Here is a 21971-nt window from a genome sequence, read left to right as displayed (position 1 = left end):
CTGTAATTACTATTGACAGGGAAATCTCGACAGAACTTCTGTCGAAAGATTGTGTCTACACACAACTTGCTCTGTTGACAGAAAACTGCCAGACTGCACTGCCCTCTGGTGCCAGAAAGCGGAATTGCAGCTCTGCAGAGAGGGCTGCCCAGCAACCGGAAGCCCTCTCTGTTGACAGAAGTGGCTACCACTGTACTTCTGTCGCCAGTACTCTGTTGACAGACTGTTATGCCTCAGATTTTTGAGGGAAAATACTGTTGACACAAATGCAGAGTTCTGTTGAGAATCTGTCATCAGAATGCTTTAAGTGTGTGGACACTCCCTGAGTTATGTCGACAGACAGCCCCTTCTGCCGACAAAGCTCTCTAGTGTAGACCCAGCCTACCTGTTTGAGATGGGCTTATTATCACCACTACATGATTAAAGATAAATTATAACACAACCATATGCATAACCGCATTAAGAAGTAGTCAAAAGACTTCCCTTTTTAGTGTTGTAAGATAGTTTTCATTTGAAATGTAACAGAGAGAAAGCCGTGCTAGTCTATATACTATCAAAACAAAAAAGTACTCTGATCTGTCCCATGAAAGCTCATCACCTAATAAATTATTTTGTTGGTCTCTAAAGTGCTACTGGACTGCTTTTCTGTTTTCATTTGAAGTGTTGAATAAAAACACAACAAAATATATTCAAATTAGAATTTACTGTAACTGTTCACATTTAGCTGCATATGATAATCATTACCTAGGCTCTGCCAAAATTCTAATGTCTCAGATACTTCACTCAGCAAGATAAACTGACATTCGTTAGGCAACATTTAACATTTATTTCTAGGAGATTTTTCCATGAGTTCCATAAAGAAAAAAAATATGAAAGATGAACTGCATGTCCTCACTTTGACACAAACCCTCAAGAAATTAAAGTTTTTCAAGTCTTTGAGAAGTTATATGAGCCTGTGGGAAAAGTTACAACACATGGAATTGCCAACTTCACAATTTCAGTTGATATTTTATCAAGTACATTATTATTTTGTATTATAAATAGCCCTCAGGAATTAACGAAGATTACACTCTCAACCTGGAGCCATGTATTTCACTCATTTGCTTGATATGGATCTTGCTTCATTGTATAATATAAAATGAAGTCATATAAACAATTGAATTAACACTGTTTGTGAATTTATACTACAAGAAAATGTTCCAAATCACTTTGTATATTACATATTAACAAGGAAAAGGAAAGTGAGAACCTCAACTAAGATAACATAATAGAATATTCTCTGTGCAGTTTCAATTTGTGCAAATGAAATATGCAGCTGTACATGAAATCTTGCTGACTGGAGAGATTGCTGTCACTTAACTGACGTTGATGTTACACTCATCTGTCTTTGACAAAAACCATAGTCACTGCAGCACAGAGAGATCTCAATGCAATAAATTATCTGTGATCACAGAGAAAATGCTGATTTAAAATAGTAAAATAAGAATACTAATGTACAATTATCAGATATAGAAGGAAAAAAGAAAAATGGGAAATCTTAAGATTTTTTTTTTTTGGCCCAGTGATAGTATTACATGTTTATGGTATAATTTGCACACAATTTCAGATGAAAATGGGTAGATAACTCTTAAGGTTAAGTATAAATTGAATTCAGGTACAACTACTATTCTTTATAAGCTAAAATGCCTCACATGAGTATTCTCTAAACCATTCCTGAACCCCATTTGGTTTGAACTTTCCATTTGGTTTACAGGCTGATTTGTGCAGCTAATACAGTATGTTGGTAGCAGTTACAGGCAGTTCTGTTGTTATCTGCCGTGCTTTAATGAGGGTGAGCTTTACTTATCTATGCTCATTAACATTGATCTTCAAATAATTTTTAGAAGGAGTTCAAACAGTGTTGGACAATTACAACATTCACAGCCACCTCACTTAACAAAAGATCTTCTGGTTCACTTGAAACAAAACCTACTAAGATCTAGTAATTAAGTCCATCATGTTCCTCATGCAGAGTTTTAGCTCAGATGATAATTTTGGCATGGCTGAGGAAGTACACAAATACAGCAAAACACCTAGCTCGATACAATGAAAGCATTCATAACATTTGAAGACCCACATTAACACTTTTTACAGGAAAACTTCACGATCTAAAACTTGGTACTGAGCATAGACTCAACTGACCCACTCTGAACACAAGTGTGAGGAACTCATACATGAACTCAGAAGTGCTTCATGTCTGTGAAAGCATAAGCTGATGAAAATTTAAACTGAGTTATGACGAATCAATTACTTGAAATGGAAAAAAAGACCCCAAAATGGGGGGGAAGCATATCACTTATGAGCATTCCAATCTACACTACAATTCTCAAATGCCTGCTGACATACGCCTTTCCTTTCACCAAAGCGAAAAAGTAAAGTCATTCCTAGAATGATGGACAGCTTCCGGAAGAGCAGAGAATTTTCAAAACCTGATCTGCTACTATTTCAATTATTTCATCCTCTCAGTTGAGACATCTTTTTCAATGTATTCATCACATCAACACTTACTTAACATTTTTATTAGTGACTGACCTTACAATTTCAACTGACAAGGTATCTAGAACTAATTCTTAGACATTTCATCTGATGTATGTAACTGCACTACTCATGCAAAATGTTACTATATGAAAAGTACAGTCTCCTGGGGCATATAAGGGCAAGATAAATTTACCACTGATTAAAAATAGGTTTGGGATCCCAGATCAGGTGCATTCCAGTCTGATTAACACACTAAGGCCCGGATATTGCAAATATGTACTAATGTAAGGATTTTGAAAACTAGCTAGAAAACCATATATTGTCAAGCAAGATAATTAGAAAGAAATACAGACTGCAGATGACTCAGTCAATCCACTGGAACCCAATTAAAAGGATATGCAGCTGCCATTGAAAAGAAACAAAAGTAGCTAAGAAAAAAAAAATCACAGTATGCTGAGGCATTAAGTAACTTACCCTGAGTTTGTGCTTCATCCAGGAACAATTTTAGCCTCCTGCTTCTGAGTCCAAATACTTTTGCTGTTTCATAGAGGAGACCTTGATATGTTAGTCCATTCTGACCAACTGGGTTTTCCATTAGAAGAGTTCCCATCATTCCTTTCAGACACTCTAAGGAAACAAATTGTGTATCATTGCCATCTGAGCCGGAAAAACTGCCACATATTACATATTTGCATTTGTCTTGACTCATAAGTTTAGGACTCTTTCCTTCAGTTCACCTGCTTCCTCCACGGCATTCATTTACACATCGCATGTAAAACACTACAACTGGTTATCCCAAATTAACAACTGGATTATTGTCTTTTTGAGCTATAAACTCATAAGCACTGATCTCTGCAAGTACATCAACAAACGAAGGGAAATCATTAGCTCCCCTAAAATGGGCATATTAGAGTAGCTGATGAGGGGGTTTGGAAAACAGGTATTTCAGTAGGACACAGAAGTACAGGTTATAAATGCTCAAAAAAATATGAAATATATTGCTGATGATGGTCCTATTCTCTCTCGCGAAGTGTCAGCCCATACAAATACGCGGTGACTTCCAAGGGTGTCCATGCACAAATAAGGGCCCACACAGGAAAGATCTGGACATAGTATTCATGTCTTACTGGTTTCAGTTTTTTAGAAAAATTAGATTGTTGTTTTCTTGTTTGATTTTGGTTTTGGTTTTTTTGGACGGGGAAGGGTAGAGATTGGCAAATAATGGGTGTAAAATGGAATTAATGAACAAGCAACCAAATTATATACACATATAGCTATATATTTAGCTTTAGACTGATGATGAAATAATCCCCCTATTCTTTAAATGAGCACGTAAGCATTGGTTTTGATTCCTGCAACATGCATTCGTTGACAATCACAGTGCAAGAGAAACAGGGTTCTACTCTGAATGACCCATATTGAAAGGCCAATCTTTACCTGTAGCCTCAACTCGCCTTTTTTCCCTTTCGAAAAAGAAAGGAGGAAAAAAAATCCAATATTCAATTTCCACTTTGTACATTAAAAGGTGTCTATTATATGGCATGAAATGAGTAGAACACACCACCTACCATTCCAAATATATGGCTAGATCTCAAGTGAATGGTGTTGTCCAAAACAAACTACAACACAAAGCCAATAGCTGAAAAGAGAAATATCCTGAATACAGTACCTTGTGGTTTTGCACTCACTAGCTGTAAGTTGATATACTGGCAGAGAAGGGCATCATGGGTATTGATCACAGCAGGAGCTGACCCTGATGTCACTTGAAGAGTCTTTCCACTGAGACTCAGTAAGTCAGTGTTGTTCAACAGTTCTGAAAAGAAAAATGAGACCAGTCAGGCCATTACAGGCTAACTAACATCCAGCTCTCATCTAATTAACTGACAGAGTATTTCTAGCTACTGTTTCCATTACAGAAATGCTCTCCTTTCAGATTTCCTCTCTCAAGAGAGAGAGAGTTCTTCATTCTGAAAAGCATAAATGAACTTGTGCAGGGAGTTAGAGATACTTCGTATCATAAAACAATGCATCTCATCCGCTATAAAAATTAGCATTTCAAGCATAATAGGCACAGACTGCACAACAGCACTACTGTACAAAAACCCTTTGAAGACTGTATGAGAGGCTGGGAAGTTAGTATGATGTCACTTATCAAGGGCAGCCCTAGAATAGGAAAGCCAGAAAACTCACCCACTCAGCAGGTCAACACCTAGAATCACAGCTATATACACACAATAAATAAAATTTTTGTTTGAAAGTTTATAGTAAGATTCCTTTGTATCAGCCACTTCCAAACCATCAAAATAAAACTTTAAAGTCTTTGTTTCTATATCAATTTTACAGATGAACCATCAAAGAACGTGTTTCAGGCAATGGTTTGTTCAAGAAAAATTTTGGATGCTCCACAGTGGTAGTGGTGAATTAAATTATTTGATTATGTATGAAGCCCTTGGTGTTTGCGTGTATTATCCAAAACAGAGTCCACAAGCAACAACTAAAATGTTTACTTATCATGCCCCTTTCCAATGAACATATAGGCTATGTCTACATGGAGTGCTGCTGCCAGCAGGGTCATGTAAAATGAGGGCACTCAACAACGCAAATGAGGTGCTAATTTACAAATTGTGCACCCTATTTGCATGCTCTCGCATGATCACTGTCCCCGCAGAGGCTTCTGTCACCACAAAACAAGTCATGTAGAAGTGGTTCTGTCAACAAAATCTTCCCTTCTCAACAATCCTTTATCCCTGACAAAAATGAGAGATGGGAATGTCGGCGGGGCGGGGGGGTTTGAAATCATTTTATATAGATACATTTATGGGCTTGTCAATATGGAAACAATGCTCAGCAAACAAGCATACTGTAGATTCACACCCTCACTTGCTACATATTGAGCTCTGCTTTATAAAAGCCTGAGTGATGTGCAACTTAGTTGCCATGATGCATGTGACAGCTCCACTAGTTGTAGGAGAGAGAGTCTTGCTCAAGTACACTTGAACCTCCCAAATCCAGGTGTGTCTGATTTGAGAATACCAGTAGTTCAGACCCTTGCAGAGGGAGGAAGAAGCGATTCTGCTTGCTGCCGCTTCCCCTCCCCACCAGGTTGGAGAATAACAGCACAGCAAAGCGTTCGTCCAGAAACTTTTCCCCTGCCATTCCCATAATGGTATGGGGGTGGTGCCTGGAAGCAGTGAGGAGCCCGGAGATATGTGGGACCCTGGGAGCAGGACACCCGGTAAGTGCCCTACCCTCAATCCCTTCAGGCCCAGACTCCACGCCCCCCAACCCCCTCATGCACCCTCCCCTCCTAGACCCCACACCTATACCCCAAGCATGTTCCTTCATCCTTCCTCCCAGACTCTGCACATCCGCCCCCAGCATGCTCCTGGACCCTCCCTTATCCCACAAGTGCTGTATTTTACCTGTGAAACTCTGTACTTTGCAAAATATTATTTTACCTTCAAAACAAAAGTACTTACCACCACCCAGGTCTGGAAATGCCATAACATAGCATAGCCTATTTCCCAAAATTTCTGGGTTAAAGAGGTTCATGTGTGGTGGATTATTTGGTCCCGCTATTGCACTCATGAACCCTAAAGTTGTCCATGTAAATCAACACAAGCCGCAGACTCAAAGCAAACACAGTCACCCACAGATTAACATAACCAACACACCGATCATAAACATTACTCTGAAGCCCAGGCTTTCTGCTGAATTGGTGTGAAGCAACAACAGCTACAACAGCAGTTCTCAACCAGGGGACTGGGCAGAAAGCTGAAACTCAAGCACTGCTGCTGAGCAGAAGCTGAAGCCTGAGCAGCTTTGCTTCATGGGATCTCCCGCAGCATTGTGCCCTCTGCTTGCTATCCTCTAACACTGGCTCTGGCTTCTAATCTAGTGAAATACAGTTGCTGTGGAATCAGCCATCAAATTTGAGGGGCACAGATGGGCATGCTGGAGAAGGGGTTGCACAGCAAAAGAAAAGTCTGAAAACCCCTGAGCTACAACCATGGTTGCAAGCTCATTTTGCCAAGACCATCCCCAACTCCAAACATCACTGGAATTCCTGGTCTATTACTATCTAGCCTGCACAGTTCAGACCTTTTTGGCTTTAAAAAAATATCCCATATGATTTTACAAATTACATCAAGGAGAAGACACAGGCTTTCAGCCAGTCTAAATCTGTGAGCATAACAGCGAGGAACAAAAAGGTATTTTCCTAGCTAAGCCACTTATCTGAAAGATTTTAAGACACTAAAATACGGTGACATTGTCTTTGTTGTAGTAAAATGAGACCACGGAAGGGATAAATAATTTAGAACAACACGTCAGCGGAGTTCACTGAAGTTGATATGGCTGAGTTTTCCCTTCAGAATGCTGAATCAGACAATGGCAAACCTTACCAATGACCCTCATCACTTGATGACACAGCACCTTCAGCTGTATTCTCACAGTTAATATGTTCTGACACATGCACTGCTTCTGTCGGTTCATTTCATTTTAACGTGGAACTAACGGTATGATACATTTTACTCCAAAGATCTGGGGGAGTATTTGATGTAACAGCATGTGTATTCTACAAGATCCTTAGCCAATAAACTGACACTTCCAGGAATAAGTGGCCTGATTAAAGCTAAGCTTAAATTTTGTAAGGTTAGCATTTTCCAGCAAATCGATTGCTTAACAGGATGGGTTTGTGTGTGGAAGTCTGCTGTCTTCAAAAGGTTAAGAGTTATTTTTGAACAAAGCAGAAAAACTCAAGCCACTAAAGTACAAGAGTGAAAAAAATGTGCAACACAGAGATGTTAGGGTACAGAAAGGTTTGTTTTTTTTTTATTTTAAGATGTATGAAGCCAAAGCAACTGTGCTTAACTCTGACATGCACTACAGCCATGATCTTTATTCATTACTTATAAAGCACCTTAAAAAAGCAAGGTACTTTAAAGAACAAATAAGAGACATGACCCCAGGGAATTCATATTAACACTAGATAATGGGAATAATCCACTTAGGAGGTCAGAATCTTGCACATCATGTCTTACACAACCCACAGAGCTAGAAGTGACCTTGGAAGGTCACTGAGTTCAGTCTGCTGCCCTCTTGCCAGGACCAAGCATGATCCCTGCCCCCTACCCCTTTTTTTAATCTATTTGTCCCAGATCCCTAAATGGCCCTCTCAAGGATTGAACTTACAGCCTTGGGTTTAGCAGGCCAATGCTCAAGCCACTGATCGACGCCTCCCCCCGCCCCCTGCAGGATGTGGAAAAGCATGAGTGACAGAAATTGTAATGTATCTTTCAAGTAACACTAATATTTTGCAGGGCAGAGCCATTGCCATGTCAATACAAGGGCAACTCTCCACCTCCAACATTGTCATAATTTAAAAATCACAAATTACCAATATTAAAGGTTTTAAAAAACCTCCAGTGTCGCCTGGAGCTGTGGTGTGCAGCTGGAAATCACAGCCCCTTAACTGGTGGATTCCAAGCATGGCAACAAGATGGACTTCCCAAAACTTAAGTCCTTCTCATTCTAGACCAAACCACCAGAAAGGGGCGAAAGTTTAGCCTATTCACAAACACACAATGTATTCATTTTATTTTAACTGTTTGGGAGTGAACAGAATGCTGCACCCATCTGTCCAACCAATCAGCCACAGAGTCTCTTCTCTCCGCAGCCAGGGGGAAGCACAATCCTTAACCGAGACAAGGGATTTCCTTCCTACGCTTACCCAGACAAAGCCTGCACCACCAGCTCAGACTACAGGCCATGAGGGTGCATTTCGGTAAACTGTGTTTCTGACTACTTATTTCTACAGTTTCTCACCAGACTACTTGGATTTTGTTCCCACTGTTCCAAACATATTGCTGCTATTTGGAAAATCATTTTAAGGAAAGGTTTTATTCCACCACCAAATTTTATTTTAGATGGCCATTGTTCAGTAATCCTGAACAGCATAAAGTACGCATTTGATATGGTAAATATATCCCACTTGGTTCTATGCAACCAATTGTGTTAAGTGTCCTGATCATTAACAAGCTGAATAAGGCAAATGAAGTACATCAGAGAGGCTCAGTGAGGGTCCCCCAAAGACATCTGACTGAAAACGTGAAAAAAATATTTTTTACAGGAAAAAGGGAAACCAAAAGTGTTTTTAAAAATGAGGGGGTAATATAGACCCAAAGCAAAGTACTGGTTCAATGACACAATTCATGGGTACAAAGTAGCTCCCCTAATAGCCCTGTAGGAATTTTAGGGCAACGATTCATACTTTCCATTCACAACCTTACTGTTAGCTATTCTTCAGGAATAAAAGTAATTTTAAAGATACAAAATAAACTTTCTGTAACACTGACATATGTCAATTCTACAAATACCATCTTCAGGTCTCCTTCATCCACTCCTGCTGAATGTTCAATAGTCCAATTTGCAGCATCCACATTAACTTTAAGTTCTTTAGTTTTTAAAACTCTCTAGAGCAATATTAAAGATGACATGTCTGTAAAGAACTCACTAAGATACTACAAATAATCAAATTTAGTTTGCTGCAGCCAATTTTTTTTTTTAAATTTATTTACTGAGTGGTTTGGTTACTTATGGCTTTTACCCTACCAGCCAACTGTCTCGTAACTCCAATGCAAAATGTAATCTTATCATAAAACAGAATCTTTATCTCTGAAACAAGAAAATAAATCCAGTTTGTTTGCTAAGGTCTTATGGTCACAAATTGCAACATTTTTCAGTATTTGGTTTCTCTTGTATCTACCATTTTATCTCTGTCCTGTTTGCTAAATTATGTTTGCTCTGTATACAACCCATTAAATGCACTTTATATTTTCATTTGTTTAAAGAGCAAGAACACAAATCCAACCCTATAAAAACATTTTCAAAATAAACAGAAGTCTGAAGATCCTCAAACTTCCATGGTACAAAAATTATGGCAACAGTGAAGAATCTGACTAAAAAGGGAAATGAGTGTGTACTCAATTTAACTCCATCTATTAGAGTATTTGCAAAATCATGCAATTATATTTCATGGCAGCCAGCCAACTCATGGTACACTACTACACTGATGAAAATGCTTTCTAAAATGGATGAAACTCCATCCTAATGACAACTGAAAAAGAAATGCAAATTGGAAATGGATAGCATAATGAAACTGATGAACACCATTTAGAAGGAATTTTTAAAACTATTCAAATAGTTTACAGTTATAAACTATCTATAAACACATTTTTATATGCTTAGTAGATATCAGCCCTAGAAGACTGGCATACTTCCCAGGAGCTCTTTTTTAGGAAACATCATATACACACAGTCTGAGAAAATGACACGATAAATGATAACATTTACCAGTGTTACTCTCTGAAAACCAACGACATTGTTACTGTATGCACTCAGCTTTCACCCCCAAACACTATTTACCTGTTTTTCCATTAAAAACTGCCAGCTTTGAATTTTTAAGGCCAAATATGCAAGACACAGCCTCTACAAGTTTGGTGTAGTTTAATTTATTATCTCCTTTTGGATTTTCAAGCAGCAACACACCATCTAAAAATGAAAAACAAAGATGAAGAATTAAAAGGTAATTTAAGAAATAAGTTTTTATGTTGCAATGATCAGCTATTTAGAATTAGTTTGTTATATTATGTAACCAGATCTGCATCAAAATAGCAGTAGGGAAAACAAGAATTAGTTATAGACGTTTAAAGGATGATGTTTATTTAGTGTTCTGAGGACGTGTCTGTTAAGAGTTAAGAAAATGTTTAAAAAGTTCAAGGACAGCCATCAACTGGCAACTCAGGAGACTTCTGCAGTTGCAAATGTGAAATATTTATGAAATATTTAAAAGTTAGTTCAATAAAACATAAGTGCTATTTTATTTGTGTATATGATTTAGTTCTTGCCATTCCTAATGTAATGCTGCTGCATCTGCGGCTTGACACAGGTAATGAGTATCACGTATTATTTCCTAAATTAATAAAAATAAAGTTATCTAAAAAATTTACACAAAGTATACCCATTAGATGTTGCAAAATGCTGTACTGAGCTACACAGAAAAACATTTTAGTGATCAGATTTTCCACCATTGTTTGAAGAAATATATGATCTATCATCAGTGGGGAAACTCTATTTAAATTTTTTTTTGATGATTTAAACTGTGATTTCAACCAATCCACACTGCAAGTCTTATCAGACACAAACCAGAAGTATCTCAGGTAGAGGTAACTAGGCGCAAAGACAAAACATTCTCCAAGCAAAGCAAAAGCGAAACACAGGACCAAGCTCAGACTTATGTTTCTTGTTCAAAGAAGTTAAATAAACTCCCAGAGATGGAGTGAGTTTGGAAACGTACCCTGTGTATGCACTTTTAATAAAAAGAAGAAAATGCAACCTGCTTATAACCAGCAACAATGAATAGAACATGAAGAGAATGCCTCTGTTACAAGGATCAGCGTTAAATGATCAGTGCTGGAATGTGATAAATTATAGGATTAACTTGCTGTTGACATAAATCATAGAATCATAGGGCTGCAAGGGACCTCAGGGGGTCATCTAGTCCAACCCCCTGCGTCAAGCAGGATCAACCCCATCTAAGCCATCCCAGCCAGGACCTTGCCCAGGCGGGACTTAAAAACCTTGAGGGATGGAGAATCCACCACCTCTCTAGGCAACGCATTCCAATGCTTCACCACCCTCCTGGTTAAACAGTTTTTCCTAATATCTAACCTACACCTCTCCCTCTTCAACTTCAGACCATTGCTTCTTGTTCTGCCATCTGACACTACTGGGAACAGTTTCTCACCCTCCTCTTTAGAGCTCCCCTTCAGGAAGTTGAAGGCTGTTATTAAATCACCCCTAAGTCTTCTCTTCTGTAAACTAAATAAGCCCAAATCCTTCAGCCTATCCTCATAGGTCTTGTGCTCCAGCCCCTTAATCATTTTTGTTGCCCTCCGCTGAACCTGCTCCAGCACATCCAAATGCTTTTTATACTGGGGGGCCCAAAACTGGACACAATATTCCTCACCAGTGCTGAATAGAGGGGAACAACAACTTCTCTAGAGCTGCTCGAAATGCTCCTCCTAATGCACCCTAGTATACCGTTAGCCTTCTTGTCTACAAGGGCACAATGTTTACTCATATCCAGACTCTTCCACCATAACCGCTAGGTCCCTTTCCGCTGTACTGCTGCTTAGCGAGTCGGTGCCCAGCCTATAATAATGCTTGGGGTTCTTCCACCCCAGGTGGAGGACTCTACACTTCTCCTTGTTTAACTGCATCAGATTCCTTTTGGCCCAATCCTCCAATTTATCTAGGTCACTCTGGATTCTCCTTCTACCTCCATCGTATCCACCTCTCCCCCTAGTTTTGTGCCATCCGCAACTTCCTGAGGGTGCAATCCAGTCCCTCATCCAGGTCATTAATAAAGATTATGAACACCACCAGTCCCAGAACCGAGAATTGTGACACTCTGCTTGAAACCATCCAGATATTGAGCCACTGACTACTACCTGTTGGGCCCGACTGTCAAGCCAGCTTTCCATCCATCTTACAGTCCAAGGATCCAATCCTTATTTTCTTAACGTATGGGCAAGAATGTTGTGGGAGACTATCAAAAGTTTTGCTGAAGTCAAGGTATATCACATTCACTGACTTCCCCACACCCATAGAGCCTATTACCTCTTCATAGAAGCTAATCAGATTGGTCAGGCAGGACTTGCCCTTGGTGAATCCACGTTGGCTACTTTTGATCCCTTTCCCCTCTTCCAAATGCATAGGACCATTCATGCCTCACAGATATTTTTTCAGAATGTATGTTCTAGTCAGTTCAGCTCCCTTTGCAAATTAAATAATTAAAAACTTAGTTTTAGAAACAAAACGCAAATTCAGATTTGTAAATGAGTGGTGGAATTGCCTCACTGTGGAAGACCTGAGGACACCAGGACTTCAAGGGTCCATGTCTCTCAGACAGTACCAAAATATAGCTTGTTTCAGGGTCAGGGACTGCAGAGAGCTGGAAATCTTGTGCATTATCAAGGTTTCCAGGCTGTCTGCAAACTCTAAAGTTACATCTACACTGCAGATGGCAGTGGGCTTCTCAGCCTGGATCAGCAGACGTACTCCAGCCCTCCTTGACCTAATGCCATAAAAACAGCGGCAAAGATGTTGCAGCACAGGCATAGAGTCAGAAAGAAAGAAAGAAAGTGGGAGAAAGAAAGGTGTAAAGCCTGAACCAGAGTAAGCAAGAACTAAACTGTGAGTAACAGGCAGGCCCTGTTAAAAGCATATGTAAGTTAGTGTCCAACACTAGTACTGCCAGAATTGATAAAACCTATGGAACATGTAAACAGATTCCACTGGGACAGTACAAGGACACCCCAACCCAGCACACAATAAACTAGTCTGACTAAAGTGACAAACAGGGATATTTTGTCTGAAACACCAGGAGTAAAAGCACAATGATGAATAGGAATGCTCTGTCTGAAGTGTCAGGAGGAAAGTACAAGGGGAAGTAACAAATGTCATTAACAGGAAAAACTATACATAAGATGTGTATCATAGACTGTTTCTATTGAGAGGGACCGTGATGGATCCCATATCACAGACTGAGTCGCATCCATTGTCACAGGCACAAACTCTGAGCCCATATGTAGACATATGATCCAGGGAAGCTATTACTGTGTTTTGTTTACAATAAACCTGACCTGGTGCCTTCAAACCTTATCTGATCAGCTGGTCTTTGGGGGGCTCTCTCTGAGTCTGCTGTGTTAGCTACTTGCTCAAGTTGATATGACACACAGAGTGGCCAAACACAGCCAAATGATTATCATTAATGGAGCAGGAGACCTGTGAAGACACTGCACCAGTGACTTCTGAACTACCATATAAACTACTTCAAAATCAGACCCAAGGAATCAGGTTAGTTTCTACTTGGGCAGTCAGCCAATGTAAGTGAGTGGCAGGGCGAGCAAATCCTGCTGTTGACAAGACCCACCCCGCCAGATCTAGTTCCCCAGGCCATATCACTAGGGAAAGAGTGCCTGGGAGAAAGAGTGGAGTGGAGGTTGTGCGGTCATGGTGAGGTGTGGGAAGAGATGGGACCCTCACCCGACGTAGGGGTGGCATGGGAAGGAGTCACATGGGGACAGTCATGTGACTAGTGCCTTCCCCCCAATACACTCCAGACTTCCCCCAGGAGTCACTACTACGTGGCAATCCTGCGCAGGGACAATGGTAAAGCAAACACACAGGTCACACACAAAATACTGATGAGCAGCCTATGGTGCCCGCCATTAATGTACAGTATTATGAAATAATTCAGAAAGCACTGTACACACACTTTTCTTTCACCAGTTGAGTATTATCTTAATTGAAAACCTTTGTTATAATAGTAAAATGAGATTTCTTCAAAACTCCTTTATCAAATACTATTGACAACCATTGTTTAAAAGAAATAAGCACCACCTTACACAATAACATTCTCTTTATTTTATCCATCATAGTAGTCTTTAATTCATTTTACATGGTGATGGTTCTGAAACATTAAATGTGGAAAATTAAAACAAAACATCACCTACCTTGCTCTGTACCATTAATACAAATGTTGAGATTAACATAAGCGCAGGCTGGGTCAATATGACGATGTAAGCCTCCTCTGACAAGAGTGATTTCCAGTTCTGACCCCTTCAGCTTAAAAAAAAAAAAACCCAAGTGTTACCTTTTCTTCAATAGTATCTTATTAAGATATAAAAAACCACATTTGCCTCAAAATAAGTATATCAGGATATTTCTATGGATCATTGCATTAAAAATAATTACAAAAGAACATAAAATGGTGAAATCATAGTGTTCTCTGTCAGATGACCTGAGAGTGCTTTGTGAATATGAATGAATTCACCCTTACTATACCTTTGAAATGGAGAAGGGATGAAACTGGACCACAGATAGGTAAAATGGCCTAATTTTCTGAAGTGCTGTGGTCCACCAATTCCACTAAAGTCAATGGGGAGTGAAGGCATATAAACACTTCTGAATATGAGACCATAAATGATTTATCCAAAATTGAACAAGACAGTGACAGACCTGAGAAAAACTCCAGTCTCCTGAATTTCATTCCCATTTCCAAACCACAAGCCTAAACCTAAACCCACTTTCCACCTTGTCATGAAGTGCTATGTAAGAACTTATTTAAGTCTCTTGAATATGGAGAAAGACACATTAACTGTGGGCTGGTTTTGTTCTCCTGCTTCTTCCCTAACACCCTAAAGTCAGAAACACCTTGCACTTAGTCAGAAAGCAAGTTCTGAGCAAGAAAAAGCACTTTAGTAAGGGCCAAGGCTACATTTTAGTCATGGATATTTTTGGTGAAAGTTACAGACCGTGAACAAAAATTCACAGACTGCAAAAACTGTTCATGAGTAGTTCAATATATCTCTGACTAAACCCTGAGTACTGAGAGGCAGGGGTGCCTCACTCGGTTTTGTGTGGGTGGTCATGGGAAGAAGCTTGGGACCACATGGGTGCTCAGGGGAGCAGGCAGAGGTTTGCAACTTGAGAACCCAATACTACTAGGCAGGGACTGGGAGGCAGCGTGAGGCCCATGCTCCTCACTGCTGCTGGGGGGGAAGAGTTTGGTGGGGCTTGCAGGCTCCCCTACCTGGATCTACGAGGATCCATAGACTTGGCAACATATTCCTCAGCTCCTAGGTGGAGACATGGCCAGGAAGTGCCTTGTGCTACCCTGCCTAGTGATGACTTCACCCATCCCATTAGCTCAGAAACTGATGGACATGTTGCCACTTCTGGGGAGTGCCACCCAGAATCCTAGTAACAAATCATCTCAGTCAACAGTATTTTAATGCATACATTCCAGGAGAGAGAAGGTTTTTGCTGAAAGCCAACTTTTCTCCATGGAACTTACAGTAGTGTCCGATCATCTCAGACATTAATTCAATCTCACATCACCACTGTGGAAAATGGAAATAGTATTTTCATTTTGCAGATGAGGAATTAAGGGACAGAGAAACTGAACGTTCCACCAAGCATAGCCATGCTGTAGATTGGAGATTGCGAGAACAGCCTTGTTCCATATAATTTTAATGGAAGTTAATATTTAACAAACTACAAACTGCATTTTGTTTTTCTGGCTCTGTCAGGCTCCTTATGTTATGTTGGCAAGACGTTTAATTCTTCATGCAAACTGTGTTCAAATTAATGCTGGTGCAGCATGCTCTAGAGAGATTAAAGGCCCAAGGAAAGGAACAAAATTCATCTGGGAGGCTTCTTGTCTATTATGAGTATAGGGGTTGTCAGTCATGAAAGCAGAATGAAGAAGTCTTATTAGAGATTAAAGAATTAACACACTGAATCAGATACTTGTCCTTGTACAGTAAATTTTGCCATGTTGGAACTAGCCTTTTGGAAGACAGCTGTGAGGTTCAGAGCCTACATAGACAGCTGACACAGTATGAAAATCAGAGAAGGGATAAGGTTAATTCAAATAATACTTCTAACAAAAAAAAGGTTAAGCTTCATTTAATCTTAAATCTGCACTCAACTGTTCATAAATCTGATAATCAACAACCTGCCAACTGATCTGCAAGGTGCTTTGGGGATCTAAATGTACCTTGTTCTTTAAATCTCGAGCAACTGCTTTTTCCAGTTTGAGTTAAAGTTATATACTTTTATTCAGTATCAGTGGTGATGTGAAAAGCACTTACTGAAAAAAGTCTAGTTACAAAATAGTTTCAAATTCATATTGGACCCAATTTGCTATTATCTCTGCAGTTTTCCATTCAACTGCTATAGAGAAAAATATCTGTAGTTATAAAATAGGGATATAATTTGCGTACAAAACTACATTATTTGAAAACGTTGCAGAATATAGCTTGTGGAAGTTTGTCTAAGAATTTCCACACACACATTCATCAGTAACTTCGTGAAAAGAAAGATACTACACAACTGTAGACATCTATAGTAAAAGTTTTAACAGGCAACAAATACAAGGCACTCTTTTGTTTAAGTCACAGCTTAAAATTTCTCATTTATAAAGTAAAGGTCTTCAATATCTTAGTACTCAGTATTCTGGAAACATGAAAGTTCACATATGCTAACTAGACTAGATTGCAATTTAGAGCAAAGAATTTTTTCTTTACATAAAATAGTTACTGTGACTGGAGTTCAAAATCTAAACTAAGAAGAAAGCATTTGGCTGGGTCCACACCTTCCCCTAACTTTTAACAGGACATGGTAATCAGGGCCAAGGGAGATTACTAATGAAGTGCTGCGGTGAATTTTCCCACACGGCAACTTCAAAGCATCAAACTCCAAAGTGCCAGTATGCATGTAGCCATGGGCACTTCAAAGTCCCTTTACTCCTCAAAGTTGCCACAGGGGAAAATTCACCTAATGAAGTGCTACATATTCACCACAGCACTTCATTAGTAATCTCCCATGGCCCTGATTACCATGCCCCCTTCAAAGTTGGGGGCAAGTATAGCCAAACCATTTAGTATTACCAGTTCCTAAATTCCCTTTACTATTAGTTTTCTCTGGAATTCACAAGAAATTATTTAATTTTTAGTGTTGAGAAGCATTTTTAAAATTGAAGTAAAATTGAACCCTAATCCCCGCCCTTTTAAAAAACTAGAGATTATAGTGAGAATTCCACACACAGACCTATACCATTTGCTATGCAACAACTGTGGGGGAAAAAAATCATTAGATAGCTAGAAGCTGAATTTTTCTGTTCAATGAAAAAAATGTAGCAACCGCTTGTGGCCTTTTCAATGTTGTTAATTCTCTTGATAATCAAAACAAAAAGCAGTCAAGTAGCACTTTAAAGACTAGCAAAATAGTTTATTAGGTGAGCTTTTGTGGGACGGACCCACTTCTTCAGACCATAGACATACCAGAACAGACTCAATTATTATTATAATAATATTATATTGAGTCTGTTCTGGTATGGCTATGGTCTGAAGAAGTGGGTCCGTCCCACAAAAGCTCACCTAATAAACTATTTTGCTAGTCTTTAAAGTGCTACTTGACTGCTTTTTGTTTTGATAGTGTAGAGACTAGCATGGCTCCCTCTCTGTTACTATTTCTCTTGATAATGTTTTTCTTAAAGTTACACATCTGGGACTCTTGAGTATGCACAAATCTCAAAGTCATTTTTAAAAAGCTTTCTGGACCTTATGATTGCTGAGAAGACCTCAAAAACCAAGTCTTTTAAAGGCTCAAAAACTGAAAAACTAGTAGGAAAGATGTCAACATTTACTACTTTAAAAATCTCAGTTTTCTAGTTCACCTTCAAAAATTATAAAGATTTCAACATGAATTTTTCTAGTATACATTTTAAAATGTAAAAATCAAAACAACACACATACCTATAACTACCATGCACCTTAAGGTCACATTCTACCACAAAAGGATTTCTACCTTTTTTAAAGAAGTTATTGGTATTTGATAATTAAGATGACCAAACACCTGCAGCAAAATGCAAACACAGTAGAAGTTCAGAGTTCTGAACAGATGGGTCAACCACATAGAAGATTAAAGACTAAAAGAATAAAAGAAAAAGTTCAAAAAAGGTTTTAACAGGGTAAGAAAATATTGTGCTTGTTTTGTTTAAATTAAGATGATCAAAAGCAGCCTTTTTCTTCTGCACAGTAAAGTTTCAGATCTGTATTAAGTCAATGTTCATTTGTAAACTTTTGAAAGAATAATCCTAACATTTTGTTCAGAGTTAAGAACAACCTCTGCTCCTGAGATGTTCGTAACTCTGAGATGGTACTGTAAGCTTCTCGCCACTGTGGTTACAAAGTTCACAATTTGTGCTAAGCAACTATTTTGTGCAGTCTTAAAGTGGATGTCTCAAGGAGGGTTTTAAGATAAATCTGATAGCTTTCAGTTTTATTTGAAAGCGACACAGATTTTTTTTAAAAATTCTGATTGTATTTTTCAGAGATTTGTTTATTTAAGATTGGTTTCCCTAGACACCTGGATCATGTAGAGATCTAAATGGTAACCAAACATGTTGACAATTTAAAACCAAACAATAGCCATACATATATCCAAGGCAGCATTTCCCAAACTTAAAATATTTGTGTACCCCTTTCAAAACTTTGGCCTTATCAACGTACCCCCTCCCGCCCAGTGCCACCCCCAGTGCTTATCTCCTAATTTCAATAATTTATTTTCTGTTGTGTATTCTTGAAATCCTTTTGTGTATGACCAGTGGTATGCGTACCACACTTTGGGAAACACTGATCTAAGGAAATAAAAGCAGATTAACTTCACTATGTTTCATTGCTGACGACTGCCTGTTTATGTCTCCGACATATTCTTTCACTTATGAATTGGCATTATGAAATGGCTTTTCTGGGGTATCAATTTGAAACTTGCATAAATTCTTAGCCAAAGTTTATGAATGATCTATCATTACTATAGATTAAGTCAACACCACCCATCAAAACTCAGTTCAACACAAATCAAGATTTTGGTACCTACTACCAATTGGCTCATTCACCATTTCTAATAGTCACCAACTACTTCCCATACAAATTTTTATCTCTGCAAAGATTCTGTAACCTGATTTCTTTTCCTCGCCATCACATGATGAGCCCTACCCAACATGGCCATCTCACATATGTGCTGTAATTAGCTGCTAATTTCAATAAGATCTGGACTCTTCTTACCGCCACAACACGTTCAACACAGCGTATCTACAAAAACCCCACTCTTTCTGTCTGGTTCAGCTCTCAACATCACGTAGTTAGAGAAACTTAAAAAAAATATTTTCATTTCGTGGTTAGCTATTCCACGATAAATCTTGTCTTCTTTGGACTGATAGGTACATCTATTTTTTCATGTTCACACAATACACAAAGGTCTAAACTATATAATGCTAAAGCCAGTACTCAACGTTACAATTATGAACACAAATGCACCTCACTAGCACACCCTCATCCAACATATAGTGGGGCGGACTGGCTGCCCACTGACCAGGAGGGGGAGGAAACCCTCTGGGAGCCATTTTGGACCAAACTTAATCCCTCCTCCACATAACCTGAACGGAAGCCAGTAGGTGGGGCTAGGAGTGTAAAAGCCTAGCCTGAGGGCTCAGATGGGAGCCAGACTCCAGAGGAACCAGAGGTCTGCTCAGAACTCCTGGCCTGGGAGGCTGAGGACCAGCTGGAACCTACAGACCTGCAAGTGGCTGCAGACTGGGTTGAACCACCTGGACCCCTGCCGGTCCTGGCATCCCTTGCAGCCCAGAGAGTCCAGCCTGACCCCGAGGACCGACCTGAACAGTGGCCACGACCTGCACCCAAGGCTAGGCTGAGGCAGCAAGACCTACAGGCAGATGGATCTGACCCCCTCAGGATCCCTGCTGGACCTGGAACCCCTTGACCCCACAAGTGCCCCACCTGATGTCCAGGTAGGCAACAAGAGGGGGAACGGAAATAGCCCAGGGGTAGAGCGGACCGTTAAAGGTCCTTGGGCAGCATGTTGCAGTCCGGATCCCCTCTGACCATTGTGACAGACCACTCTGCTGCACGGGTCCCTGGGTTTGGATGCGGTGGAGTGGGCAGGACCGTGTCATTCCCCCCCTCCCCTGGGTGGCAGTCTCCCACCTCTCCACCAGCTCAGGTGGATGGCCTGCATGTCTCCTGACCCAGGAGACAGCCTGTTGCTGGGCTCTCTTGAGCTACAGCCTGGGCTCACTGAGACTGTGTATTTGCTGCCCTGACGTAGGGATAGGCCCCTGACCGAGGATAGATTCCCCCGTGCTCAGTTTGAAGTAAGGTGAATGTCTGAACTATTGTCCCCCCACCCACCTCAGGTAAGGCTGGGCTGAGAAGCTACTAACTTGAGGGGGTGTTTTTGGCACCTGCTGCCCTGGGACAGAGTGGCCAACCACTGACCCAGAGGGGGAGGAACCCCTCCAGGAGCCAACCCGGCTACACAGAAGCCTAAGCTTTTCAAGGCCATGAGGCCCTGAATAATCAAATCTTATGGCAAGTGTTTTACAATTATGTGCCTCATTCATCCCATTTTCACAAGCCATCTGCACAGTCTACTAAGAGTACAATTTCACTCGCACTAAATTCGCTTTTGCCCAGATGTCCTACTTTCTCCAGTGTTTACGCCCAGACTTGGCATCAGCTTTCAAAGGTCAGATCTCCAATCAAGCAACATCTTAACTCACTGGTTCTCAAACTTTTCGGTATCATGCCCCTGCCCCCCCTTTTTTGATTTTTTAGCAACTCTCATGCTCCCCACCTCTTCGTTGCTAACATCCAACCTCCTGCTTTTAACAAAAATGTTATTCATAATTTAAAATAAACACAAACTTGATATAAAAATGTTATTTTCAATTAAAAATAAGCACAAAGTTCTTCTTGGCCCCTTGCAGGTGTCTGGTGCAGCCCCAGCTGCACAGCTGCCTAAGCCCCATGCCAGCTACCAGAGCTGCCTGTGCCAAAGTCCTACGCTGCCGGAACTAGTCACCTGCCAGCCTGAGTCCCACACTGCTGGGACTAGCCACCCATCCACCTCACCTGAGCCACGTGAGCTGCCTGCCCTGCCCTGCGCTCCCCTCCCCAAAAGCCATGCACCACCAGCGCCCCACTCTCACCCCCTCACCCAAGAAGGCATCCCTAAACCCCATCTAACCCCATCCTCCTTGCTTCCCCCTCCCCTCAACCCACACTCACTCACCTTTGCAGAAGGCAGCTAGCTTCACATGGTTCTTTGCCGGCTGCCTGCTTTTCATAGAAGCTGTGCTGAGTTGCCCATGTAAAATGGTAGGGGCTGTGAGCCGGAATCAAAGGCCAGCTCTTTCTTGGGATCGGGGGAATGACTGGGGGGGCTGAGTAGCCTTGTGGCCTCCCACAATTTCTTCATGCCCCGCAGTTTGGGAAACCACGATCTAATGCTATATTCATCACAAAATAACAACAAGAATATAACAAACTACTTGCCAGTTCTGTCTATTACTGTGTTCTCACCAACTCTTACATCAGCGTGTTGTCTAATTTTCAGTAAAATATTTCCCAACACCTTTGTCCAGAGATGACTAAATGTGTTGAACAAAGATAAGAGATTGCTTTTCTTTGAAATGCTCACATTACAAGATCATTCATAAGAAAAACAAATATATCTTTCTGTACCCATACAGAATCAAAAATGATTCACTGCTACCGACCACTTTATTTTCAGATATTCTCTGGGAGCACACTAAATTCTGAAGCTCAGATCAGCAAGTTATTTTATCTCAAGACTGACAAGACCACATGACCGAGAGTCTTGTTCAAAGTGGCACACACGCACATTCTGAGCAGAAAATGAACACAAAGCTTGCTCAGGACAGGGTACAGCCCAAGGATGCCAAGTATCTATTGAAGCAAAGGAAGCAGCTTAAAATTGGTGTTGGAAAGTGTAAGCCACTT

At 40.3% G+C, this 21971-nt stretch overlaps 1 protein-coding gene across 3 annotated transcripts in view; it reads right to left on the bottom strand.

The window, feature by feature from the left end:
- The window catches only part of IARS1 (isoleucyl-tRNA synthetase 1), a 193736-nt gene that overhangs the window by 6851 nt on the left and 164914 nt on the right, over positions 1–21971 (bottom strand). For all 3 annotated transcript variants that reach the window (XM_075004893.1, XM_075004892.1, XM_075004891.1), the window contains 4 exons: positions 14097–14208; positions 9943–10068; positions 4187–4330; positions 2992–3144 (listed from right to left, as the gene is read on the bottom strand). In XM_075004893.1, the coding sequence (XP_074860994.1) occupies positions 2992–3144; positions 4187–4330; positions 9943–10068; positions 14097–14208 (535 nt within the window). The remainder of the gene's footprint in view (positions 1–2991; positions 3145–4186; positions 4331–9942; positions 10069–14096; positions 14209–21971) is intronic.

This window comes from Carettochelys insculpta, chromosome 11 (assembly GCF_033958435.1).
Source record: "Carettochelys insculpta isolate YL-2023 chromosome 11, ASM3395843v1, whole genome shotgun sequence".
Lineage (NCBI taxonomy): Eukaryota > Metazoa > Chordata > Testudines > Carettochelyidae > Carettochelys > Carettochelys insculpta.
This window is presented reverse-complemented; position numbering and strand designations above follow the sequence as displayed.